The 26,237-nt window shown below is 36.0% G+C and overlaps 1 protein-coding gene across 10 annotated transcripts in view; it reads right to left on the bottom strand.

Annotated features, from left to right (window-relative positions):
• Positions 1 to 26,237, bottom strand: part of LOC128806979 (DNA polymerase nu-like) — a 112,303-nt gene that overhangs the window by 57,497 nt on the left and 28,569 nt on the right. For all 10 annotated transcript variants that reach the window (XR_008437000.1, XM_053976899.1, XM_053976897.1 and 7 more), the window contains 6 exons: positions 25,831 to 25,887; positions 24,957 to 25,010; positions 24,667 to 24,732; positions 9,577 to 9,634; positions 8,015 to 8,092; positions 7,474 to 7,588 (listed from right to left, as the gene is read on the bottom strand). Coding sequence is in view for 9 of the 10 variants with exons in the window: in XM_053976899.1 (XP_053832874.1) it covers positions 7,474 to 7,588; positions 8,015 to 8,092; positions 9,577 to 9,634; positions 24,667 to 24,732; positions 24,957 to 25,010; positions 25,831 to 25,887 (428 nt within the window). In the remaining variant the exon portion in view is untranslated. The remainder of the gene's footprint in view (positions 1 to 7,473; positions 7,589 to 8,014; positions 8,093 to 9,576; positions 9,635 to 24,666; positions 24,733 to 24,956; positions 25,011 to 25,830; positions 25,888 to 26,237) is intronic.

The raw sequence follows: 26,237 nt of genomic DNA, 5'->3' as shown, positions 1-26,237 counted from the left end.
TCTGCTAATGGGGACAGGAGGAGAGCTAAAGCTCTCCCTGTTTCCTTAGTAAAAATCCACCTGGACAAGCACGATAATTTAATTATTCCTTAATCACCTAACAAACACACAGGTGACATCTCTTGATTAACAATGACTCTGTTCAAGCTTGTTGATAATATTTTCATAAATTTAATATAGAAGGACAAATATTCATATCTGTTTAAAAACCATTCAGCTGCAGATGTGGTGTTCACTTCCCAGAAATCTATTTAAATTACCCCTGATTAACTGGCCTTTGCTCTTGCTATTTGACTAGGCAGCCTAACTGAATTCCATATCTGCTATACCATACAGTCATATGAATTAACCTGAAAAAATACTATTTTGTGGAGGATTAATCTTTAATCTATTTAATACAAAGAATGTATTTAAAACAAAGTCGTATGAAATGGATATGGGCAGGTGTATATATATTTAGTCAGCCTACCACCAAGCATTTGTGCATACTTGACCTTATCTTTTTCAAACAGACCCAGTTATCTTTTTGTATGATTCAGCCCATGAGGACTTATTTTGATTAATTTCAGGAATATCCAAAATACCTCTGCTTATTTCCTGTGTTCTTCAGATCTCAGCAGGGTATCAGCAGATAAAGCTATTGTCAGGAAATATCCTGAATTGCCAAGAGGCTGGAAAAACAAGAATCCCTATTTTGTCACAGTTCCTACCAGACCAACTGCCAGTATGCAACAGTTTGGCTCACCTGGCCATCACTGGACATAATCAGCTCTGTGAGCCCCCTGGTGCGCAGGGGGTAAAGAAAAAAATTCCACACTTCTTGCAGGAAGACATTCCGCAAAGAACAAACCAAACCTTTCTGCACTGTGATCTTTTTATTCAAGGATGGCTGAACTTATTTAAAAACAAAAAAAGACAACCTAAAAACATAACAAAAAGCCTTTTCTCCTTTCAACATGCTAATTCCAAGTAGTTCTGTGCTTTGCTTCTCTCTAGGCTTTTTCTTAAGTAATTTCCAAAACCAGCATGTCAGTCTCTAACAAAACAGTTCAGAACAGATATCACCATGATACCACAGCAATACCAGCTGAGGAGAGATAGACTTTCATGTTCAGAACATTTTACAAACAGTCTGCAGCTCCCAAGCTTATTTGAAATGAATGTTCAAGTTCCTCTGATTGTGGCATGGATAGTATAAGCTAAAGACCCTTCCATATCTCAAAAGCATCAGCCAACCAAGCCTACACTATAAAAATGGAAAGAAATGTTTTTCAAAATGATTGGTGATAAAGAATTTATAAATCCCTTGGAATTCCAGGATAATTACACACTTCTTTATTTTAGATATAAGCTGCCATGGCTACAAAGACATAACGAGATGTGTCCTCTTCTCTGGAGCCATTTTTTTAAACTCTCTGAAAGCCACAGAGTCTCAGGTGAACAATTATTATGTCCAGTACTTGCTAGAAAGTAAATTCAATACCTGGAAGAAGCACAGGTATTCATGCTGCTCTCCATCACCACACAAAAGAAAGCACTAATAGCATGAATATGAGGGAACAGATGACAGATGAGATAGAAGGGAATATTTTGTGGTTTGGATCTTACAAAACTCAGATCTCAATGTGAAACAGGAGCAACTAGACCACTATCAAATTCTCCAGGCTTCTTTCAAACACTACCATGAGTGTAAGCATTGCACACAACTGCCATTAATCATTCTTTCATTGATATAATCAGAGCAAATATCACCCTTAAAGAGTATGCACTAACTACCTTATTACTTTAATTCACCATCAGTACCCTAATGTGTAGAGGTTAAATTACAGTTCAGAGCTAGAAATTGATACTTTAAAGAGGATGCCCATTTTCATACTGGAATGGCAGCAGTTACCAGATTATTACACCTTTTAATACACAACACATCTGTATACTGAACAGTATTAGACCTATTCCTCTACCATACAGTAAGATGTAAGTATTTTTAATAGAGATTATTTAAATTTCTCTACTCTCCTATTGTTTTAGCTTTTAGAATTTAAGGAAAACTCACTGCATACAGGCAAACTTTTTGTGTGTTCTCTGATTTCCATACTGAAAAAGAATTAGAGTACAACTGTTTAACAATATTATCTATTAAAGGCATTTTTCTGAGGCATAGACCAACTTGGGTGTCATTACACTGGATCTACAGACAATCTATAGCACGGAATATATGACAGGAAATACCCAGGTAATTTATCACTGCATGACAAAGTTTGTGCACAGGGACAATTATCTTTCTGCTCTCACACAATTAAAAATTCACTGTTTATAGCAGTAATAAATTCATGCTTTCAAGTAGATCATACTGTAACCAACTTATTAAATATCTTTGTTAATTTCTCCCATTCTCAAATAGCAAATGCCATCTAAAGAAAAGGTATATTTACCATGAGAAGATAACTGTAAATCAATACAAACAATCTAAAAATTTTATTAAATCTCAGAGAAGTAATGTGGTCAAGAGAATGTTCTTTGTTTCATATGCTAGTATTATCCCTAGAGACTATAAATCACCTGGGTATTCCCTTTCCTAAATTTCTGGAGTATTGGACTTTCACTTCAATCCATTTGCAACAAATCTACTTACAGGGTCTTTTCCTCTGAACTTCTTGGTTTATGAGGATATGGAGTCTACATGTTTTACCATCTTAGTTCCTAGTTATAATTTAGAAAGAGCAAAATTGTCTCATAAATCTCCTAGGCCATTTATGACAGGCACATCAGTGTTCTATTTCAGGCTTGAGAACATAAAACATAAATATAAATATACTTGGCAGATATTAGGAATATCTGTAGCAAATACTGGATCACAGTGACAACATCTTCAAACTCAAATTGTCTAAGCTTATTCAGAGCCATAAATAACAGAGTTGCATTTGTATGGCCAGGCTGCCCTCAGGACCCTTAATAGAGGGCAGCACTGTGCTCTGCTGGATGCAGCTGAACTTGTCACTACTGGAGATCTCCAGTTGCCTGAGACAGACAAGGAGAAAACAAGAAGAAACAAAGGAAAGGACTTACCCAAATATTTTAAGTATGGATAAATGCTCCAGTCATAGAAACTCTGAAGCAGTACTATCCCAATTCAAAAATGCACTCAAGCAGGAAAGTAGGCAGGAGTCAGACAGGATGAAACCCCTATATGAAACACATCATACAATGATGTGTTTAAGTGCTTAGCTAAATCAAGATACTTTTCCTGGTTTTTGACTCAATGTTGTCAATATGAGTATATACACTATGATGGAGGAACAACAACCTACTGAGAAGGGTGACAAAAGAACAGTTTGAAAGAGACAGGTAATCATTACAGCCCAAATTACTAAATTTTGCGAAGTGCAATTACCTAAAAGTCTAAACTTATTTTTCAGCATCTATTTTTGAAAGTGATTTTAAGATATGCATATCAACAGCGTTTTAAACACAATTACTTATTTTTCATTTATTTTGTAAAAGCTAAAGAAGTGAGAGAAAGTTCACACTGAGGTTTGCTGTCATTGGGATGTCTAATGGCAGTTAGGTCTCTTGGCTGGTCAGACAGCTGCCAGGACAGTTCTCGTCACCTTCAGCACTGGGATGATGATTTGGATTTAAAAGGATTATGACTGTCATAGGGCATCAAGGCAATATAACACAAGGTGAACTTGCAGGTAGCTAGAACCCATTATATCATGAATTTTTAAAAGTTTAGGCAAGCCTTGAAACTTTGTCATGTGTTCAGTGCGTCATTAACGTAATGCACTCTTGGTGTTGTTGTAATAGCAGGTGTTGACCTGTATTTAAGGCTCTGCTATGTAGGACATAACACAGGACTCACTGTAAGATAATTTTGGTAATACTGTACGTTCATCATCAGAGCACAACAGGAGGAAGATCACTAATTATCATCTTAGTTTTAGCTGGGGTAACTATGTTAGATGACCAGAAAATATACTGGCTGTACAAGGCAGAGATGAGCAAGCTGGTCTAGTGGAAGATGTCCCCGCTTATAGCAAGGGGATGGACTAGATAATCTTTAAAGGCCTCATCCAACACAAACCATTCTGTGGTTCTGTGGAAGTTAACTGCAGCTTCTGATAGTTTCAGGTGAATAGCCACTTCAAGACAGTTCTGCCAAAGAGAATACACAATACTTCAAAAACACTCTATAGCAAGCAGTGTCTCCAGCAAACAGCTGAGCACAGTGCAGGGAAGCACAGAGTGCTGGAGCTGAGTTACTCCTGAAATGAGTTGTCTCTGCAAGCTCACCAGAGCAGCACAAGATCTCAGCCCAGCCTGGCAGGAGCCTTGCCTCTCACTGGGGTTGGTGGTTTGGGTAGTGTGTTGCACATGACTGAATTTTATTTTGGATTTTAATATCTCCACTCAGCCCTTTACTACCATGTACAGACACAGTCTGGGCTGACACACACTTACACACCTCTACCTGCTCTGCTGACCAGGGTAAAGATTCCATATGAACTATGTTTAGCAGAAACATGGATCCACCAGGGCTCCAAGAGAGATGCCTCTCTAAGGCACCAGAGATAGGCTGAGTCACAGCACAGAATACCTAACCAAATTGTGAAAGGCAAGCTTTTATACATGAGACCTGAATTTAATCAGGAACTCAGAAACTGCCCACCCCTGTTTATTTCCTGCCAAATGCTATAAAAAGCCCGTGAAAGTTTTTAAAAAGGTTGGATTTCAGATTGAAGGCTTTAGTCTGAAGGGCAGCTAAGGAATGGAGTTATGTTTCAGTGAAGAAGCAATGAGTTTAGAAAAAATAAGTTAATAAACTGATACAAAACTTGGCTGGACTCTGGAGTGTGGCTCAGATTTCTATCCAATAATATATTCCTTTCTATTTATGATTTAATATTTATCAGTCTAAGAATTTTTAGATACAGAAAATCTGCTAAAAGATACCACCTGACATGCATTCAGAAGCTGATATGCTACTAGATACTAACACTAACTTAATTTTTTGTCCTTGGAGAGGGAGCTTCAGAAACTAATCCATTCTTAATAGATCTTGTAGAGAAAAAAACTTTTTTTTGTAAAGATTTTTCCAATTGTACAAAATATGTTAGGAAAGATTTACAAATAGTAACAACATGCAATTTCTTCAAACAGAACAAAACTTTTGCTATGCCCATTGATGTATCAGTTGCACAGATTTTAAAGGATTAAGATCCAGAGAAAACCAGACGACCAAGAAGAGATAAAAGATTTGTTGTTTATTTTTTCTCATAACTGATTCTAATACCAGTCAGTAGAATCAACTACAATGAAGTCAATTGACTAATTTTTGGCCCTTAAAATTTTATTTATCAATAGCAGTATATGAAAGATGAATAAATATCTGGAATCAGAAAGCATTTGTGAAGCCTGTAATTTTATATCTTCTCTTTGGTGCCAAAGAAATTAAGGACAATATTCAAAAATCCAAGATGAGTTCAGTAGGAACTGACCCAACAGGAGGAATTCAATTTTTTAGAACAAATACAGATGTCTACATTTAAGCTGGCCACCCCAGACCTACTTTGTTCTCAATGGTGAGAAGTCAACACTTTCATTGTGTGACTGATCTTATTACACAGGGCATATCAGCAGTCAGCCAAATGAATATTTCCAAGTATGTGACAGATGTCCAAGGTTAGATGAGATTAAACACGCCCTTTGTGTTTCTGTGATTCATAAGTCATCTAATAGATTCAATAGAAAATTTCTTCCAAGCATTAGCTTTACTGAAGCTTGAGAGTGGAGTCAGCAGAATCATTATGTAATGATTTTGTAGACACACCATGACAATTCTGTCTGATAAAAATATTTGCCTGTAATATTTCATTAAATTTAAAGTTACCGTGTAGCAACTGCAAGAGGTTGATGGCTGCCAAGAGCCGTGAGATTGCTGAATAGAATGGTATTTCTGGAGCCGTGCCCAGAGCTGAGACAAAATTTGACTCATCTTCATGCATACATTTCCAATAAATCATCAAACTAAAATAAGGATTTAACTCCATCATGAGGTTCTAGCAATATCATGTTAGGGCTAAGAATTGATTACAGTATCAAGAGAAGCTTCTAAGGTGATCTTTCCATAGATAAATTGGATGGAATGTTTGTGGTCTGGAGTTTTGTTCTCCCAGAATGCACGTCTCAAGCACTGATTCAGTTGTTGGCAGCAGAATAAATATAATGTGAGCTCCATTTTGCTTCTTTGTACAAATTCAGAGCATATTAACAAATATGCCTCAGTCCTGAATGTGTTCAAGGCCACGTTGGATGGGGCTTGGAGCAACTTGGGATAGAGGAAGGTGTCTCTGCCTGTAGATTTGGGACTGGAACCTGATGGTCTTTAAGGTCCCTTCCCACCCAAACCATTCTAGGATTCTAAGATTGTGTGAACTACGGAAGTGTGTAGGAAATACCACATTTGGGAAGACTATGCCTGTAAAAATTTAGAAACTGTAGGATGAGAACTGAGCTCAATCAATCATAGGTATTTTTGCTTTCATTTTCAGCTAACAATCTTCCAACTAAAAATGGAGATGAAAACATAAAAGAGAGGGGGAGAAAAAGAGAAAATAAGCAAATTGCATAATATTTACATGACCCTCAGTCTGTTCAAAGAGCTTTATGCTACAGCATTTCATTCAATCTTTTTCTGACCTATCTGTTGAAGCCACAAGTTTCTTGACATCTATCCTGTCACTTATTGAGTGCTCGTGCACTTTTGAGTACAATGGAGTCCTAGTCTCAAGTGCCTTTTTTAGGCATCACCATGATATAAACAACAATATAAAATACCTTCAACAGCTAAGTGACTAATATTCTTTTTTTGATAGTTCATCTTTTAATTGGCATACTGAAGAGATCAGTAAATAATTATACAGATATGGAGATTTAAAAAATCTTTTTTTAAATGATTGGGGTAGGACTTTTTCCAAATCATTCCAGAATATGGAAGCATTAAACCCCATTAGTTCAAAAGAAATCCCATCAACTCTCGTCTCTGTTTCTTAATTATATGTAATTTGAGTCCAATACTTCTATTGGATATCTAAATAAATTTCAACAGTGCTTGTACTTTTACTGAGAAAAGCTGTTCTATATTTTTTCAGATGGATAACTTCTCTAACTGCTGCTCTGGATTTTTAGAAAGAATTGGTTAAAAATAATTCAAGGAGAAAGTTATCAGCAACCACTGTTCACAATATATCATTGCCACAAGGCTCATACTGGCCAGTTGGATTGCAGCATTTTGATATGTGGAGAAGAGAAGGCTCAGAAAGACAGAAGGGAATTCATAGTATAAAAATAGTATGAACAATAGATATTGAAACAAAATACTGCCTTTGTTATCATTATGCAGTAATACAATGGCTTAGGTGAGTCTTACTATTTTGTCTAATTATTATTAAAATATGCAACATTCAATCTTACCACTGAGAAGCCAGTGTAGCAAAGATATCAGTGATTTCAGGTTCTTGAAACAGTTTCAGAAGTTCTGGCTCAGATGATAAGTCAGCAAGGATCCTTAACTCAATATGGGAAAAGTCTAGAAAACAGTGTTAAAATGCATCTATTGCTCTAAAATAAAAACATACCTACATTTTAACCAGATTATCACAAACTAAAATGTAAGCCTGGAGTAGTCAATCATTTTTTCATGCTCAAAAAAGGCAGATGCCTGTAAGAAGCTCATCCTGAAGATGCCATATTCCAGCTCTGGATCACAAAGTGTCTCAATCCTTCATTATCTTCATGTGTCAATTAATCTTATTAACTCTGTTTCTCCTCACAGGGCTTAAACATCATTCACTTCCAAAGCATAATAAGGAACACACACCATATAACAATATTAATTGCTACTAAGGGATTTGACAGCCTTGTAAAATATGTCATCCAAAGGAGAGGGGAAAAAGACATGACAGAACTGTGAATATTAATATGCATGAGAATAATAATTCACTCTCTTTCTTACCTGCTGCTAAAAATGTACATCCTTTTTTTGAAACAAACAATGTTCTTGGGGAAATAGTTATTATGTCCTCTTCTTTTCCTAGAGAGGAGATACTAATTTAAATCCCAAACACAGGTTCAAAAATACTGTGCTGCAAACCATAGAAGGTTTTATACCAAATACACAGCTACCACAGAAATGGCAGTGTAAGGAAACTAGCAGAGCATCAACTGCCAGCATCACAATTATTTCACTATATCAGTCATGTACAACTTTACCCCCACCATCTCTGCAGTACTGCTCACTTCCTTTCTCAAATCCAAACCATTTCCTAAACACAAGCTATCAAATAAATATAATAACTAATATTATTCACAGATCACTTAATAAAGGGTACATTCATAAAGACGGGTCTATAAAAATAAGTAAAAATAGGTATTTTTGTATCTTTGAACATGCTGCAGCAATGTGTTAATAACCAAATTCTGAGTTATTTGTGGTAGGGGAATATAATATTGAGAACATAGAGCTGTCATAGGCATCCAAATTGTAATGACAGAAATCCCCAATAAGATAATGAAACACTAACACAAGGTACTAGAAACTGAATGCATCCAGGGAACATCACTTGACATAGTGTAGGGAGGGATGGTGGTTTGAAATGCAACAGAATCTGGTCAGCATAAAAGTGAAGAAAATAGAAAAAAATGTGTCTTGATATGGGAAAAACTTAGAAATACATTTTTGAGAAGCATATAAGATGATTAAGAAAATCTCCAGAAAGTTTCATGTGCTACAGTTATGCCCAGCACCTCACGTTTATGCTGCCCCTACTGACACAGTTCTTTATAGCAGCTTTCAAAAAATACTTCTAAAAATGACTCATGTAGATAAAATAAAACTGCTGTCAAAATTTCACATTATCTTCCCTAGCCTCCTGTTTAATGACCTGTATGATTTCCAGCACAGGGAGTTGGAAAGGCAAAGCTTGCCCTTAGCAGAGAAACATTGAGCAGCACTGCCCAGCTGTGGCTGCAGGCATTAGAGGAGGAGAATGTGTGTTCCAAAATCTCTCTAATATTTGAGTCTGCTACTGTGGGTTTCTCTCTTTATCATTTGGCTTATGCTTTTCTAGACTTCACTTTGATTCTCTCTGAACCATCTGCCTTTAAATACACATCTGTTATCAAAAATAACACATCTGACTAACTACTGGTGTTTAGTTGTGAGTATGATTAAAATGGCCCAGCTAAAACATTGACTCGGGCAAAGCCTTATGAGTTGAATGCACACAAAATCATCCCTAGGATATTTAAGGTATTTAAGATGCATAATTTCATTTGGAAAAAGTGAGGGAAACAAAAACAATCTAAAAGCTTGTAACTATTTAAATCAGTGCTGAAACACCAAATATTTTTTCAGGAACAACCAGAAAAAGTAGTTGATTTAAATGCTAATGTGTAACAAAGCATTGATCATCTGATATTTAATGCTGGACCTATCAGTTTGCTTCAAAATATAATCCCACACATTAAAATAATTAGATAAAACTGCCTTTTCATCTTAATAAAAACACAGTTTACCTTTTATGTACTGTTTCTTTGTAATTGTAACTGGATGTTTAGAGATACCTTGAATGTTCTACAAACAGGAAGAATAAAAAATGCTTAGTAAGTGCAAGTTCATGAAAATATGTTTAGGAACAGTTTATTACCAGCATTAGTGATAGTAGTGCCAACAAGTTTTTCCCATAGAATAAGAAAGATTAACCACTTTGCTTTCCAAAGGAATCTTCACACTCTGTATCTGCATACACTTTTGAATATTTGCTCTTAAATGAAAAGTGGAAAATTTTAAGAACAATTACTCACTTGTGGCCATTTTAAAGCCTAATCTCTGGATGCACCATAGAAGGTAATTAGTAATCCAATAAAACATAATTTTCTTCTTTTTTTAACCTGTGTCTTTTAGTTATATTGCATTACTTCTGAGAAAAGAGTACATGTGAATCTTACCTGCAGGCTAAAGAAACTGAATATTCTTCAGCCTCTTGGATTTTTTTGTAGTATCTATTCCTACTTTTTTGAATGTATGATAAAATAAATAAGGAAGCTTTTATAGTCTACAGCACATCAGTCCAGGTTAAAAACTAGAGCTAATTTTATCAACCAACATGCAGGACTAGGATCAGCAGCAGATTTTTTTTTCAAGATCTGGGTTCATACACTTCCAGTAAAGCATCAAAGATGCACATGACAACTCTTTCTGTTGTTTTGTGTCATTATGCCTCTTTATCTAGAAAAGCAACATACGACAAGAGAATATGTATCAAGCTCTGATTTTGTCATTCCATGTAATTAATTTGCAAGTGGTTCAGGAATTAGAGGAACATACTAATATTATGCAATACTGAAAGTTCACAGAGTGGGAATAGTGCTATATAATTTCCAAATCAGAAGGATCATTTTCTATGCAATTTTCAACTCAAAATTGTTATTTTAAACTTAAGAGGGATGTAATCAGATGGCAAAAGCTATTGAAATCTAAAGCAGAAGCAAAAGAACAAAACCCCCAAACCATAACAGTACCATTCCTAGTATTAGTACCACCCTTTACAATTAAATGTTTTCAAGTTGAACACCTGCCACAGCACCCTACAGAGAGAGACAGGAAACTACCACATAACATACAGAATATTTTCACAGCATGGGTAAAAACTAGCTACACTGCTCTCAGTCCATCAATACCCAGAAGAAACACTTGCCAACTGGAATATTTTATTCTTTAGCTTCTAGAAACATTTAAAAAACACAGTTGTGGCAATGCTTATGGTAATGCATATTTTAAAATCATTTTTTGAAGTGGTTATTTAATCTGTACACAAAACTAGTGCTCCCATTGGCAACTACAGATTTCCACTAATAAGCTGGGGAGAACTAGTGCTCATTAATATGAATAATATGCAATCTAAGTGGCCATGGGATCTAGTAAATCCTCAGAAATTCAGAAAATTTAGTCCTTTATTAGGTACCTGGACATGAATGAATGTGGCAGCCTAATTTTACACACATTAAAAGTGCATTTTAATTCTGACTTATGGAACCATTCTAAAAGAGGATGGAGAGGGCTTTTCATTCAACTCTACACTGGTATTGTGACATGTACTTAATCAGGTAATTTGCAGCACAGGTTGAAATTGTTTATCGTTACTCTCACTGATATTTTTCCTTGTCTCATTAGCTTCAAAATCCTGAACAAAGTGAATTTTAAAAAAAAGTATTTCAAAATCTATCAGCAATGTAAAAATCAATCACTACATTGCTATCTTGTTTTCATTGAAAGTACATGAACAAAGTCTACTTTCAACTCAATTTTAAAAGTGTTATTAATAATTCTGGAAAACACCAGTAAGTAATTACAAGTGCAAAATATCTTTTCACTTGTAAATTAGTTAGCAACTCATAATTTGACTAGATCTTCAGAAAAGAGGTAACTCAGGAAACATGAGAGTAGTAATGTTCATCTTTATGCTATTGGAATAGTTTAGCACATCCCTCTCATCTAATTTTAGATTAATTTTAGGCAAGTTGCTGGTTTAAACAAGCTGTGTAGAATCCCTCTACAGCCAGTAAAGACAGGAATCTCCCATGGATAGTTCAACCTATCTGTATAAGACACATACTGACAAGTTATCCTAAGGCTCCCCTGGAGGTGATATATCCTAAGATTTAGATCAAATTTTATGAGATAAATTTACTCCAGATATTTAAAGGAATAGAGAAATAAGGAGACAACCTCACAAGAGTCTTCCAAAGATCAAGTTTTCCTCTGCTTGAGTCAAGTGACTGTTCTACTGTATCAAAAGTGAAAAATTAATGTGGCTTGGGCACATGATCACCACCACTTTGGGCTACATAATATAGCCTGTACTTTTGTTTTTATGTGTACATTTCAAGTCTTTCTGCAAAACCTTCAGAGATCCAATCTGAGATGTGAATGTTACCCTTATTGTTAGAAAAGGGTATCCACATCTTATTAGAACTTACAGGGAAACAAAATTGCCCTCTCTGAAAAATCATGTTCCAACAGACAAGAAGGAGTGCTTGAAACAGTGTGATGGAAAAGCTGGTTGTGGAAATTAACTATTATAATACCTCTCTTTGTTTGAGTGAGGGTAAAAAAAAAGGTTGAGCTATTCTAGTAGATAATTAACAAGAAAATCCTAGCATTATTTTTTAAAAAAATTAAAAACATATAAAAACAACACTGTAATCCAAAATTAGCTTCCAGGGGTTCCAGCTGATAGAAGGACAGATAAAGCCAAAATCCCAGCTTCAATATGTCTGAAAGGCTGTCATGGTCAGGGGAGGTTTCTGAAGAAAGCAGCTGTCACTCTTATCTTCCACAAGGACAAGAAGGAAGATGCAGAAAACTACAGGCCAATGAGCTTCTCCTCAGAGAAGCTAGAAAACATCTGCAAACACATTAAAGTCAAGTAGATGACCTGGGGTAGTCACCATGGATTTAGAATGGGAAAATCACGTTTAACCAATGACAGCCTTGTGCAATGCAGTAACCAGCTCTGTGATGCAGGGAAAGCAGCAGATGTTGTTTACCTTGACTCCAGTAAGGCTTTCAAAACACTCACTCATAAAAGCCTCAGAGAAGCTGCTGAAGTACAAGTTAGATAAGTGGACAGAGAGGTGGACTGAAACCCAGCTGAACTGCGGGTCCAAAGGGCTTTGGTGAGCAGCACAAAGCCCAGCTCAAGGTCAGTCACTACTGGAGCAGCCCAGGGGCAGCTAAGGCCCAACAGCCCCATCTGTGACCTGGATAACAGGACTGATGCAACCTCAGCAAGATGGCAGGCAATCCAATCCAAAACCCTGAGCAGTGCTTGACATGTCAGATGAGTGATTCAGGGGGGCCTCAGGCATCTGGAGAAATGGGCTGTCAGGGTCCCCCAGGGTTCACAGTCTGGAAAGCAGCTCTGCAGAGCATGACCTGTGGATCATGGTGAAGAACAAGCTGAACATGAGCCAGCAATGAGCCTTTGTACTCAGGAAGGCCAACAGCATCCTGGGCTGCATCAGGAAGAACATCACCAGCAGGCCAAGAGACTGATCCTTGTCCTCTACTCAGGATGACTGATGGGAGCACATAAAGAAGATGAAGCCAGGCTCTTCTCACTGATGCCCAATGACAGGACAAGTGGTGACAATCAGAAACCATTACAGGAAATTCCACTTGAATGTAAGAAAAACTTTTCTGCTGCGTCAGTGGTCAAACACTGGAACAGGCTGCCCAGAGAAGTTCTGAAACCTCTACCCTTAGAGATATTCAAATCCTCAATAGACAATCTCCAGCAGTCCTGGCAAGGAGGCTCAGAACTGATGGACTCTAGGTGTGTCTCTTAAAGCCTCACAAACACAGCTTCAAGCCTTGATAAACGACGCTCTAATCCAGAAGGAAAGTTATTATATGCAAGGACAGTAGAGTTATCAATGTAACAATACCTAATCAAAATCAAACAAGCAGTTTCCCAGTTTTATGAGTTTCTTCTCAGTCAAACTCTGTTGAGCTTTCTATTTCTGGTGTCCAAAATTCTACATCTTCATTTGCCACTGATCTTTTCATTCCTTCCTAGATTAAAACCAGTATACTATTTCTGTTCTTTCCAAGGATTAGAGTATATAAACATATATTGGATAAATTACTTTTGAGGTCAGTGTAGTTAGATTTCACCTAATCACAGAGGCTGGTGGTGCATTTTAGTTATTTCTTACTCTACATCAAGTAGGGTTTTTGTTCATATTTGCTATATTCTGATTCCCTTTTCAGTTTTTTTTAATATGAATTCAGCTAACCCCTACATCTCTCTTCCTGCCCATTTACATAATTACTAGCATAAATTGTTATTTTGAACAAGTAACCTCAGTCAACCCCAGTGACTCTCAGAATACACATATTTTGTCTGTATACAAAGGCATCAATAGTTATAAAGTTATAAGTTTTTTTTTTCCTACAGGAAAATGACTCATTAATCTATAACTACCCATATCTGCATTTCTAAACCTTTATGGAATATGCCATTCTGAAGGCCTACAAACTGCAGGGAGGGGAACAAAGCAATGTAAGAGGTAGTTACTGAAATAAATGGGAATGCACAGAGGTGGCTGCTCACTATTCTGTGGGCATTTGATTCTGACCAATTCCCCACTGTTCTAAGACCTTACTTAAAAATAAGAACAGAGACAAAACTTACTACAACAATAAGAGTATCCATTCATAAATGTATACAGGACAGATGTGTCATGAGGGAAGTTAAAAAATAGCCAAGGAGTTAGACCAAACAGATAAGAAGGAGTTAGACCAAGTAAAGTTATCGTGTACATATCCTTGATGTGGTGACCAATCCACCTGCTGTTAGTGAGGCACAGTGCCAAACACCAGAGCAAAATAAACAAATTAATTATTGTTTTACAGTGGCTACCAGTGCCAACAAATAGCAAAAGCTAGTTGCATTTCTTGTAAACAACAAAATTTACTGGGACTGTGATCTTGTTAGATTTAACAACTCTAATAGATGTTGCTTCAGGAAACCAATTATTTCTTCATACTTGAGAAATACACAGAATTTCTTTTCCATTTGAAAAAAGTTCAGAGCAGCAAAATTCTAGTTTCTCTCTTGACATGTAGCACTCCAGCAAAAACTGAAGCACTATAAATCAAAAGTTTCTCCAGTTTCTCTTAGCAACTTCTTCTCCAGAAAGTTTATTAGAATAATTAGGCCACAACTATTCTCTTTGAACACCAACTCAGCTCTACACAATGAAACACAAAGTAAGCTTTTAAATCCATGGCATCTGTTTGATGACTAGCACTGTAATACTTTTAGAGCAGAAGTAAGACTTTGGTCTGTAAGACCAGACTTCATTACAATGCTAATAGATAGGTGGATGACAGCTCCTTTGAGCTTTACATTCCAAATTTCTAATTGCATTTTTTTAAAATTCTAATTGTTATTTTAAAAAATTCTTGTTATTCTTTACTGTTCCCTCCAGTTTATTTGCTTCTTCAAAAATTTCTCACTCCTTTGTCTTTGTCTTTTGCTGTTCTACATGGGACCACACCTGGTGACAAATTGTGCTCTCACATCTCAATCAGTTTGAGAAGAAATGTAAGCACAGGTTCAGTGAGCTGCTTCCTTAACCATCAACGCTTCACTTGCTCCATTGTTAAAGGCCAAAGGTATTTGAGAACTAGCAAGGAAAATTGCACCCTGCCTAGAAGAGCATCTTTGATGTTGTGAGTGCCCTCAGGACTCAGTCTTTTCATTCTGCATTGCAAACTCACTCAATTTATCTGGCAACTCCAAAGTTGGAGGCAACTCACTCCTAAGAAATTACACAGCAAAAATAATTTAAAAAAACCTTTTGGAAAATTCCCACATTTAATTATTGCCCACACTAGCATTAATTTATAGTTCTAAAGGAATAAACAGCTATTTTCTGTGACTTCTATATGAAACACAATTTCAAGACAGTCTGAAAATCTAATTTTTAAAATATGGCATGCATCTCAATAAACACAGAAAATAGGAAAATGAACAAAGTCACCGTAGCAATGCCAGCCTGGTATGGATGTGTGCATGCATTCCTTAGCAAATCTTGACTAGTCTGCAATCGCCATCTAGTGGCTTGTGGAAAATTAAGGACATCCCTTGTCAAAAACCTCCAAATCATACAGACTTCTGGAAAAGAATTCCTTAATTTTTGGTACTAGTTTGCACTTTTCAGCAGAGAACAATAAATCAAAGATAAGGCACTATCCTCTTGCCTTACCAGCAGCAAAGAATTATCAAGGTTTTTTAGACATCAGACAAGTGGGAAACTTAGAAGTTATTCCTCCCATTCCCACAAGCTTAATCAGCTTTGAAAGATGTGAACACAAGGAAGGAAAAAAGGGCAACTAAAATTCGTGACTTCTTACTTCAGAGAGTAGGCTCTAAGAATAGTGTGTTTAATTTCCTACAACTAATTATCTTTCTGCCAAATTCCTTGAAATTTAGACCTGGCAATGATCTCAGGTAATAAAGATTTAGCAGCACATGAAGAAGGTTTTGATGAGTTATTTTTAAAATGAAAAGAACAATTTACTCACTGATGTGATTAAAATCTGTGTTCTGTAAAAAATGTTCACCTTTGCACAGCAAGCAAGGAAGTTTGTATATATACAGCACTTTGTATCTTCCAAAAGAAAAAGACTGCTTTTGTTTCCCATATACAAACTGACTACGTTTTATTACTTATTTAATTTCATTTTCCTGAAAGAAAATTATACACAGAATAGTAGCTCTGTTACAGTAATATTCATTAATATGGGAAGCTCAAATTCTGGGATGAACCCCAAGGAGATACAACTTGGTTCTGGTGAAAAAAACCAATGCTAAGGCATAGAGATAACTCCTTGAGTGGCAGCTGGAGATAGCAAATATCGGATAGTTTTAGATTAGATGCATATTATAGCTTTAAAGCAAACAGTGTCAAGGGATATTGTCCAAAGGTACAAATACCAGACCTCTAACTGCATAAAAAATTACAAGATTTCTAGTCTGGAGAATTTAGTGTTAAAAGAAAAGATGTAATGGTTGTTTTATGAAAAGGGTAAAATTTAGCATCTCAAACAAGATTGTTCCACACACTGAGGAATTTACTGAGCATATGTTAGCAGGGAATTCCTCTTAAAAGGCTGTGAACAGGAGGCTGGTTGAAGGAGTTAAAGGAAACCTAAATAAGTAATGTTTCTTTGTTCCCAACGAGGAAAGGACAGTTCCTGACTTTCTAGAAGTGGTCCTTACCTGTAAGTTCCCAAGAGTCAGAGTCAGTGGATGATCATGCTGGGACAGGAGAACTATGGACAGCAAGGCCACATGGGTGACAGCAAGATGACCCCTGTCTTATTCCGTCCATCTTCAGCAACCCTTATACAAGCCACTGGTTTTTTCCCACTGCTGTTCCCAGCTTGGGAGGGCACATCCATATTCAAAACTCTGCACAAAGTTTCCTAAGGCTTTATGAAAGGTTGCTGAGGAAATAAAGAATTGGCAAAATTTTCACTTATTGATACAGAATTGTATTGATACAATTCCAATTGTAATTGATACAATTATTATAAAAATAATTGTCAGCAGAGAAAGATGAATATAATAGGAATGTAGAGCTGCTGAGATAATTTTCCTGAATTTCTTTGGAATGTCAATGACAAAGCTTTGGAAAATCATTACTGTGTGAAAACTGGTCCATCCAAGACAAGAAGTCTCTTTCAATCTACCTAACTTTTGATCTTCCCCTATAAACCATTTTTTTATCATTCTTCATTTCTGCTCTTCTTAGACCTCTCAGATATTTTAATTTTTTCTTAGACACAAAGCGGAAGATGATTCTATAGTAGAAGAACACTACATAGCAAAATAAGCTATTTAAAAACTTTTCCTATGTTAAAACATAATAAAATCTATGCTGAGACTGAGTTAAGACTGTATTTTGTCCTTGCAAACAGGAATTCAGCTGTCAGAAAAAATATAGTAACACTTCCCCCTTTTGAGAGCTTGTAAGACAAGACATAATTTGTGTGTCTGAAGTTTTTATTTTAAATGTCCTGTCAGAATGTAAGTCTCCAAGCTCTGAGTAGTTCCTACAGTGTATATCTAAAACTCCCTCTAAAGGAGTGCTTCATATGAAAACTAAAAAAAAAACATCAGGCAGAATTTCTAAAATCTTAATCAATTCACAAGAGATTCTAACAGAAAACTTAATAATAACAAATAGACACAGAGATATTTAACATAAGGACCACATATGTATTTGTGCACATTGCTGAATATTCAGTCTTATGGATCATGACAGTAAAAATTACCTCAGCAGGACATGGGCTCCATGAAACTCCTCAGAACTTACAGAGGTACAGTGACTGTGACCAGTGGGGACATCAGGGGATGCTGCACATGCCAACCTCAGGCATAAGAAAAGTGCCCAGACAGGAGTTGAAATGTGAATAGATAAACAGCAGCAGAACAACTATGAGATTATGAGTGAATGACACTAATTGTTTCTTGCAAGCTGAACTCCATGCTAATATTACTCTTAAACTATTCTCAGATTACATGGAATCAGACTTAATAAAATTCCAAGAAACACCCCAAAGTGCATCGATTAACTCATGTAACAGAATACTTCCCGTAATAGATATTACTATAATTTCTTTACTTTGAAATACCTTTGAAATTCTAAGGTATTGAAAGCTACATTAATCAAAACAAGGTTTTTAGCAAGGATGATTATAATTTTGATTCTTGTTAGCTCTGTGCTCCAATCACATTCATATTATAGAGAAAAATAACCTGGCAGTACTTGTATTCCAATATAAATTTCTAAAACATGATCATAGCTTTGGCTTTTACCTGGAGCATTCCCAAAAGATCACCAGCAAATGCCATTTAAAGGTTAAAATGAATCAGCATATAATCAACAACCTTAACAATGTCCACTCAACAGCAGTAAATGCTCAAGTGTTGACAATTTAATGTATACATACTGGATTGAAATGTATTATCTTCTAATTTTAAAGAAACAAGAGGAAGTATGCAGTGCTGTCATCTCTCAAGCATAGAAAGATTTTAGAGGAACTTTTTCCCCCCCATTTCTACAAATCTAAGCTTCTCTGAGAATTTCTTTTGCCAGAAACTAAAGGACAGTGAAGAAAGATTTCAGCCTCCATAGTCAATATTTCATAATGTGCTAAAAATACTCTGGCTGATATTTTTCCAAGTTGTGTAGAATCTTTCATTTTTGAGCAGCTCTTTTTATTTCTGTGCTTACGTTTAGGTTGTAGAAGAAATAATGACAGACTACATTATCCTGCATAAGCAAAAAGCAAGTATCTTTCATGCTATTACTGCAAGGAAGCAGATTTATATGGGCTGCATATTACCTTTCTTTAAATAATACACAGGACAATTATACATGCAAAGATATCCCCAAACAGAAGAGAAGATTGAACTGTTTGTTATAAAGAATTACAGCCCAGATGATGCTACAAGCTTTACTGAGCCAAATCATGCTATAAAATGTTGTCCATGCATTGGATACACACACTCACCATGAGATAAATGAATATATACAAATCAGGAGCATTGCAACAGAGAATGCCAAAGATGTGCATATATCATAGAAAAGGACACTGTAGTCCAGATGCTGAGAGAACAAACAATTGTTTCTGCATTTGGGTAATAAACCAACACAATGATGTTCTGGATCATCAGATATGAGTGTTACAATATGACCAACAGTGACTTTCCACGCTACAGTTGTCACACCAATAGCTAAGAACTTTCTATTGAAATGTTAAGGTAGTGTAAAATTTCATCCTGAAAATGTAATTGGACCAAAGTCTTGTCAACATGCCCATTCACTCATTTTTAAGTACAATTTGCCTGTCATAGAACTTCAGCTGTGATGAAGGAAGAAGAAATGGAGAACTTCTGTCTCCAACACTGTAAATAATAGTTTCTTGAAGCCTTCATTAAGATAACTTTAAAAAAAAAAAAGAAAACAAAAAAAAAAAAACACACCAAAAAAAAAAAAAAAAAAAAAAAAACCAAAAACAAAGCAACAACAAAAGAGACTGTAAAAAATCATAACTCTACTCATAAAATGAAATGCTATTTTAGTGCTATTAGTGCAGTAATAACCACCATATGACTCAAGAGTATTGGAATAAACATACTGAAAAGAAATATGGCATGAAAATATGTTCTGAATGCAAAAGATGCTCAGAGAACACCAATCAAGCACAACAATCAGCAAGCACACTCTGGCTTTTTCTAACAGCACATCAGCTCATCTGAGTGACAGGAGTTTGTTCTGACTAGAAAATACAACATTAAATTGCTTTAATTCAAAGGCCCAAGAAAGCACAGGCACATTCTCATATCTGTTAAGGCTACCTACCCTTGTTATAAGCAAAGCACACATTAGGGAATCCTTACCCAAAATGATTTTGTTAGCCTAGATGACATTATAGAAGCTTTAGACAAGATGCTTTATATGAACCTGTAATGTGTCTGACATGTCTCTATCCTCAGTGCTTTCCAATAAACATACTTAAAAAAAAAAAAAAAAAAAACCAAACAAAAAAAAAACCCACACTCCAAGATCAATGAAAAGGTAAGGCCCATATCATTTGTTCATTTTAAGTAAATAATCTTCTCCGTTGTCAGTGTATGAAAACAAGTTTACAAAAATCTTATTCCTACCAGCGCAGTTTCAAAAGCTGCCAAGGCCTTGGCTCATTTCTGGGGAGGGGGTTAAAAAAAAAGCAAAATGCAAGCATATCCCTGCTCCCAGACTTGGTGTCTGATGCCTTACATTGCACCAGCCTCTGCCAAACCTTCTAAAAGCTGTGAAAGAAAAGGGCAGGGATAAAACAAGTCAGTGCAGAATCTCATCACTATTGGAACACCTTGCAGAACATCCTGTTTCTGCTGGAATCCAATTGTGACCACAGACTTCAAAATTCCAGAAAGAATATTTGTAGTAGCACACATCAGCCTGCAGCCTTAATAAGGCTGGACAAATATCCTGAAACCTGGAGCTGTCACAACAGCTTTGGTAGCACAATTCTGTCAGACCACCCTGCTAGGAGTGCACATGTGGGGATGCCAAGGTGCAAAACCTATTGGGATTCTGCACTGAAAGGGAGACAAACAAGCAGCATCCCATCCACACTGTCCAGAAATAATCCCAAAACTATGCCAAAACCATACTTCCATTTTATCTCAGGGAAAATTAGAAAATGTTTCACTCAAAAAAAACAGCCCAGAGGGGAAATAACACAGATAGAGTATGGCTAATCAGAAATACTGGTTTGCTAAGTTAATTGAGAGAACAGACTCATTTTGGATGGCAATTGCTCACAGGGCTCTCTACTTCAAGGGATTATCTCTCCCCTTAGAATGAAAACCAGATGGGTAAATTCATTATTCATATTCCAAACACTACTTGCAACACTCATTTTATAATAAACAAGCATGCAATTCTCTATTGTGCATTCACCACCAGAAAATCTTATATCTGTTGAAGAGATTAAGATATATGCAATATTTGAGGTTCTTCATGATCCTTATGAAGGATTCAGTATGCCCTAATTAATTACCCTTTCAAATTACATTCCTGATTTCCAAATTATAGGCTAACATGTTTCTTTGACTAATAGGTTATATTATTTTATTTCTTTGCCTTTTTGGACAAGCTGTAAAAGCACTTTTCCTGAGGAAAAACAGGAATGCTTTTTTTTTGCACTTGCTCCAAGAAGGTGAAAATGTTTTATTTATCTTCAGCATAGCTTTTTGTTACTAAAAGGAAGGAAATGCTCCCTGCAGCCCACCACTTTATGATTTTCAATTTAATGATACGAACATCTTCTGAAGTAGAGAAGCATAAACTGATTAGCAGCATCGCAGTTCTCTCTGCTGCAGAAGCCTGGAGGAAAGAAACCTTAATACAGAATATCTGATTCTAGCACTGAAATTTACATCTTAAACCAAATTAAAACATTTAATTTTATGCAATCTTTATATGTCAAGTTAGGAATTCTCTCTTTTCATTCTGAAAGGGGCTTGATCTTAATTGGTTTTATGTTTTTCCACTTGTGTCTTGACTTATTTCTGCTTTAAAACATGAGAGACTGAAAAGAGATACTTCCAGGTGGATTTGGAGAACATAAACAAGCTTTTATGAATGTCATAAATATATATAATAGAAAAGTTATCTATAAGTAATATAATCAAAAAACAGCCTGATGTAGACAAGACTAATACATTTATACAAAAACTACTTGAAAATAACACATTCAAATAATAAACCTAATTAAATTCCCCTAATAATCATAAGCAATCATAGAGAAAAAAAAAACCAAAACTAGCACATGGATACATTACAAAATAATTTGTAGGGTTTACATTTTCTTTTAGGTTTCAGATACTCAAGTTTTCCAAAAGTAGCAAATAGACATCTACAATGCAGTAACAGGAAATTGCAAGATCAAATGTGTCCCTGTTTAGCAATAATACATTAACAGTTATTTGTGAAAAACACATGATTTATACAGCACACATTTTGTAGAGGAAGAAACCAAATGAGAAGAAATGAAGTGTACAGTTAAACTAAAATAGATGAGCACATGGACAGCCAGTGAAGTAAAGTGCTGCTAAGAAACCCCCTCTAAGCTGTTACAACACAAAAGTCATAAAAATACATGTGAATAAACTTCTCTATTGAGAAAAACCCACATAAAGCCAAAAATATACATCATCCATATATCAAATGTGGAACTGTCTGAAAGAAAATGACAGAGTTTATCTGAAAAAGAAATTCTGCTCTGTATCCAATGTCTAGTCATTTCCCCTCAAACCTATAAGTAAATCCTTCCTGGACTCCATTAAATGCCTTAAAGGACAGAGGACAGATGGATCCATTACCTTTACAAAACAAAAGAAAGATAAAGAAACCTTTGTTTGGAATCCCATCTCTCAGAAGCATGGCAGAATATGGGATGTTTTTCCATTTGTATCGTCACAGAATCTGATCCACACTTATCTTTTGCTTTAATCACTTGTTAAAGAATTTTAAAACAGTTAAAAATAAACTGCCTCAGCAAAAAATTCAGCTAAAATTTGACATAATATCATAGTAATCACAAAAATATCTCCAATATTTATGATTTCTGGCAAGAATCTTCCCAATCCTTTAACACTTAGCAAAGTGACTGGGCACTGCAGTATATCTTCTATATCAATAAATGATTCAGAAACAGATGGTATAAGTTCCATAAACATTTCAAACACAAAAAGCCCTGCCAATGTTTTTCCTTAGAAGGAAAAGTCAGCCTTGGGCAACCCTGTATGCTAACTTTAGCAGCATTATTTTGAAGAAAAACAACTTTTAAGAAAAAATGATTTCATGTCCTTTTTACTATGATGGGCCAAAGGTCACTTTATGTTCTATGTGGTTTTTCAAGACAGCTGTCTGTTCAGCTCTGACTTGGAAATGCCTGTGCATCACATCAGAGAATTCAGCAAACTGTGACCTTCATGATCATCTTTTCCTCTCACTTTTTCCCATCTGGGTGCATGAGAAACAAGAGCAGCAGTAACACTTCCTCATTCTGTTGTTAATTCAGAATCCTCAACACTGATTTTTACTCAGCAAAAAGCATAAGCACTTCCTATAAATTGTTTGATGACAAATTGTACCTCATATGTACCATGAGGGTAGGAAGATGCAAATGCAACATGAACTGTGAAGACAGGTGAAAGAAAAGTGAAGGAATCACCAAGTGTGGTGAGGGTAAGAAGTCTCCAGAACAGGTTTCTGTCAGAAACCCAAAGTCACCATTCCAGGCAGGACTTGCCAGGAACCACACGAGCCCATCCATGCAAAGTGCTCACAACTGTTAAGGTTAAATCTCTGTTCCCACAAAGAGCTGTGGAAGACCATGGTCTTTCTCCAAGACTGCAGAAAGCTCCTAATGCCATTTGTACCTTAATGCCATTTGAAGCTTAAGGTTGGGTCCTGCACAGAGATAAGCAGTACCCAAATCTGCATGGATAGGAACTGACAACACTTTTGGGCACAAGTTAAAAGGACAACGGCCTCACAGATTCCCTCTAGCCTTTATGAGACAAGTCCCACCTCTGCATCTGTTCCCAGTTACCCACAGGGCCAGCAGCCAGGTCTTTGGTAGAAAAGGCCATGGTTAAACCAAACAGAAACTTTCCCCAGACAGACTGTCATTACTTTTCTTCTGCCATTCTCTCACCTATGCCTTGAGCCCCTGGAGCTCTGCAGCCCCACCTCATCCCACACCAGCTCCTGCACTCTCATCCACACAGCCATGGGCTGTGACAGGGGGAGCACAAAGGCCTTGACAGCCTGTACAGCCAAAGGTCAGTGGGGGTCATAAACACCAAGAGAAATGGGATCATAGAATACATTCGAGTAAGCCCTAGAAAGGCCACTTTGTGGAAAGGAAGAAAAAAAGATAACCCAAGCCTGTAGCAGTCTAGAAAGTCAAATAAAACACGTTTCAGGCACAAGCATGTACATGGAGATCATTATAGACTATAGAGGAAGCACAAAGAGCCCAAGTGTCATGGCCATATAAGCGAGACTTCCAGAGCACCAGCACTGCCAGCTGAGCCCTTTACTGCTATGAGGCCTGAAGCCAAATTCCAGGAGAGCTTCCTTTTTTTTTTCCTGTAATACCCACTTTCCAGGGCTCACTGATGCTTTACAAGGATTGCTTCGTAAACACCAGAATTCATGGCAAGGAAGTATTCAAGGTACATGCATGGCTCACATTGTACTCCTCTACTTCAGGTAACAATGTTAATTCTAATCACATATGCCACAAAATATACCTAAGAACAGATGTCCTACAGTAAAATACCCATTTAATAAGCTTTTTCTGTCCACCATTTAGATACAATAGAGCAACTGCTAGACTTGCATGAAAACAAACATTTCCTGTGTCAAAAATATTACATGTTTTGTACAACTAATATTAATTTTTCATTTCAATTAAAATGCAAATCTTCCAATAAGCTCACTTACAGGATGTTTGGCTGAAAGTCTGCCAGTCACAGTTCCTGTTTGATTCCAAGTGGAGGAAATGAATCCCTGTAATCAAGTAAAGTAAAAAACAAAAAACAAAAAAAAGAATGAAGACACACAGCTATATTTTATTTAATATAAGTATCAGTAGTAAAAATTCACTGTAATCAAAACAAAAAAATATAAAAGAAACACTTTTAATTTTCCATGTATAAAAGTTCCTAAACTGTAAACACTGCAATCATTTCACATCTTTTTAGAATTTTACAAGCTACTTTATATATTTTTACCTTTTTCATGCACGTTCGTAGTCCATCCACATAGGTTGATTTCATCTTATGAACCTAAAATACATAAAATTGGAGATAAATGCTTACTTATAAAAATAAGGGATTTTTCAAATTAAAGATCCTAATTTCCAAATGTATCCTGCTTGTAGACTTTTCTTTTTCAAAGACAGTTTTAGCTGAGTAAATAATGGATTTATACTCACTGACAGCTTAACCTATTCATGTAAGTTAGGTAAGTGCTTGGTTATAACCTAAAGACAGAGCTTTGCAGATACTATTAAATGAATTATTGGAATTTATTGTTTTACATCTTCTGTCCCCAGGTCAATAAATTTCATGAAAACCACACACACAAAAAACCACAAACAAATTTTTTAAAAATCAAAACCAAACAGAAACCCACACTTTTAAACATTTAATATTTTTTTTTAAATTCTTGGAAGCTCATTCCCTGAAAACCTAATGATTAAGTGTGGGAGCAGACTAACTAGATTGTTTAGGATTTTCAGGAGGCTTGTCACCCCAAAATTCTCCATAAACAGTTATCTCCTTCACTTTATGCAAAGCATTTCTTCAGAACTCAAAAAATAGATGTTTTGCCCTAAGTATGCTTTATAACACTACACAAATTTAACACTGCAGTTTTCCAATTGTCTTTGCAATGTTGTACAAGTTGTTTGCTAGCTAAAATCTAACACAGACCAAAACAACTATAAACATTAACATTTAAAAAGTCTTAAGAATATTGACTTCAAATTGGTATTTGAATGAACTTTCACTAGAGCCAGCTTATTTATTTATCTATGAATATGTTATCTGTCTTCCTAAATTTTGCTTCAATGTAACTACATTCTGTGAAAAAATATCAGCTCACCTGGCGGTATTCTAAAATTATCTTAGGCAAAGGATGAAGATCTTGCAATTTATTTAGCTGCAAAATCAAAAATGTGAATTACTGACATACTTTTCTTGAAATTATATTATTAAACAAACTTTAACAGAATATATTTTGGAGGAAGAAATTTACTTGACAAGCTGAATAGACAAAATACTGGCTGAAGGATGATGTCCTTCAAGCAATCCCAGCCCAGGACCAAGGAAGCCTTCATTAGGAAGGCTGGAGATTACTCCTTCCCATTTCATTTCCACTCCTGTCCCAGACAGGGACAAAAATACACATAGACATAAAAACTTTTCCACAGCAACTTTGATAACACTGGGGTGTGATATGTGTGTGTGTTATTTATGGCCTTCTGTTTGTTTTTTGTGCTCTATAGCATC

The sequence above is a fragment of the Vidua macroura genome, chromosome 4 (genome assembly GCF_024509145.1).
Source record: "Vidua macroura isolate BioBank_ID:100142 chromosome 4, ASM2450914v1, whole genome shotgun sequence".
Lineage (NCBI taxonomy): Eukaryota > Metazoa > Chordata > Aves > Passeriformes > Viduidae > Vidua > Vidua macroura.
This window is presented reverse-complemented; position numbering and strand designations above follow the sequence as displayed.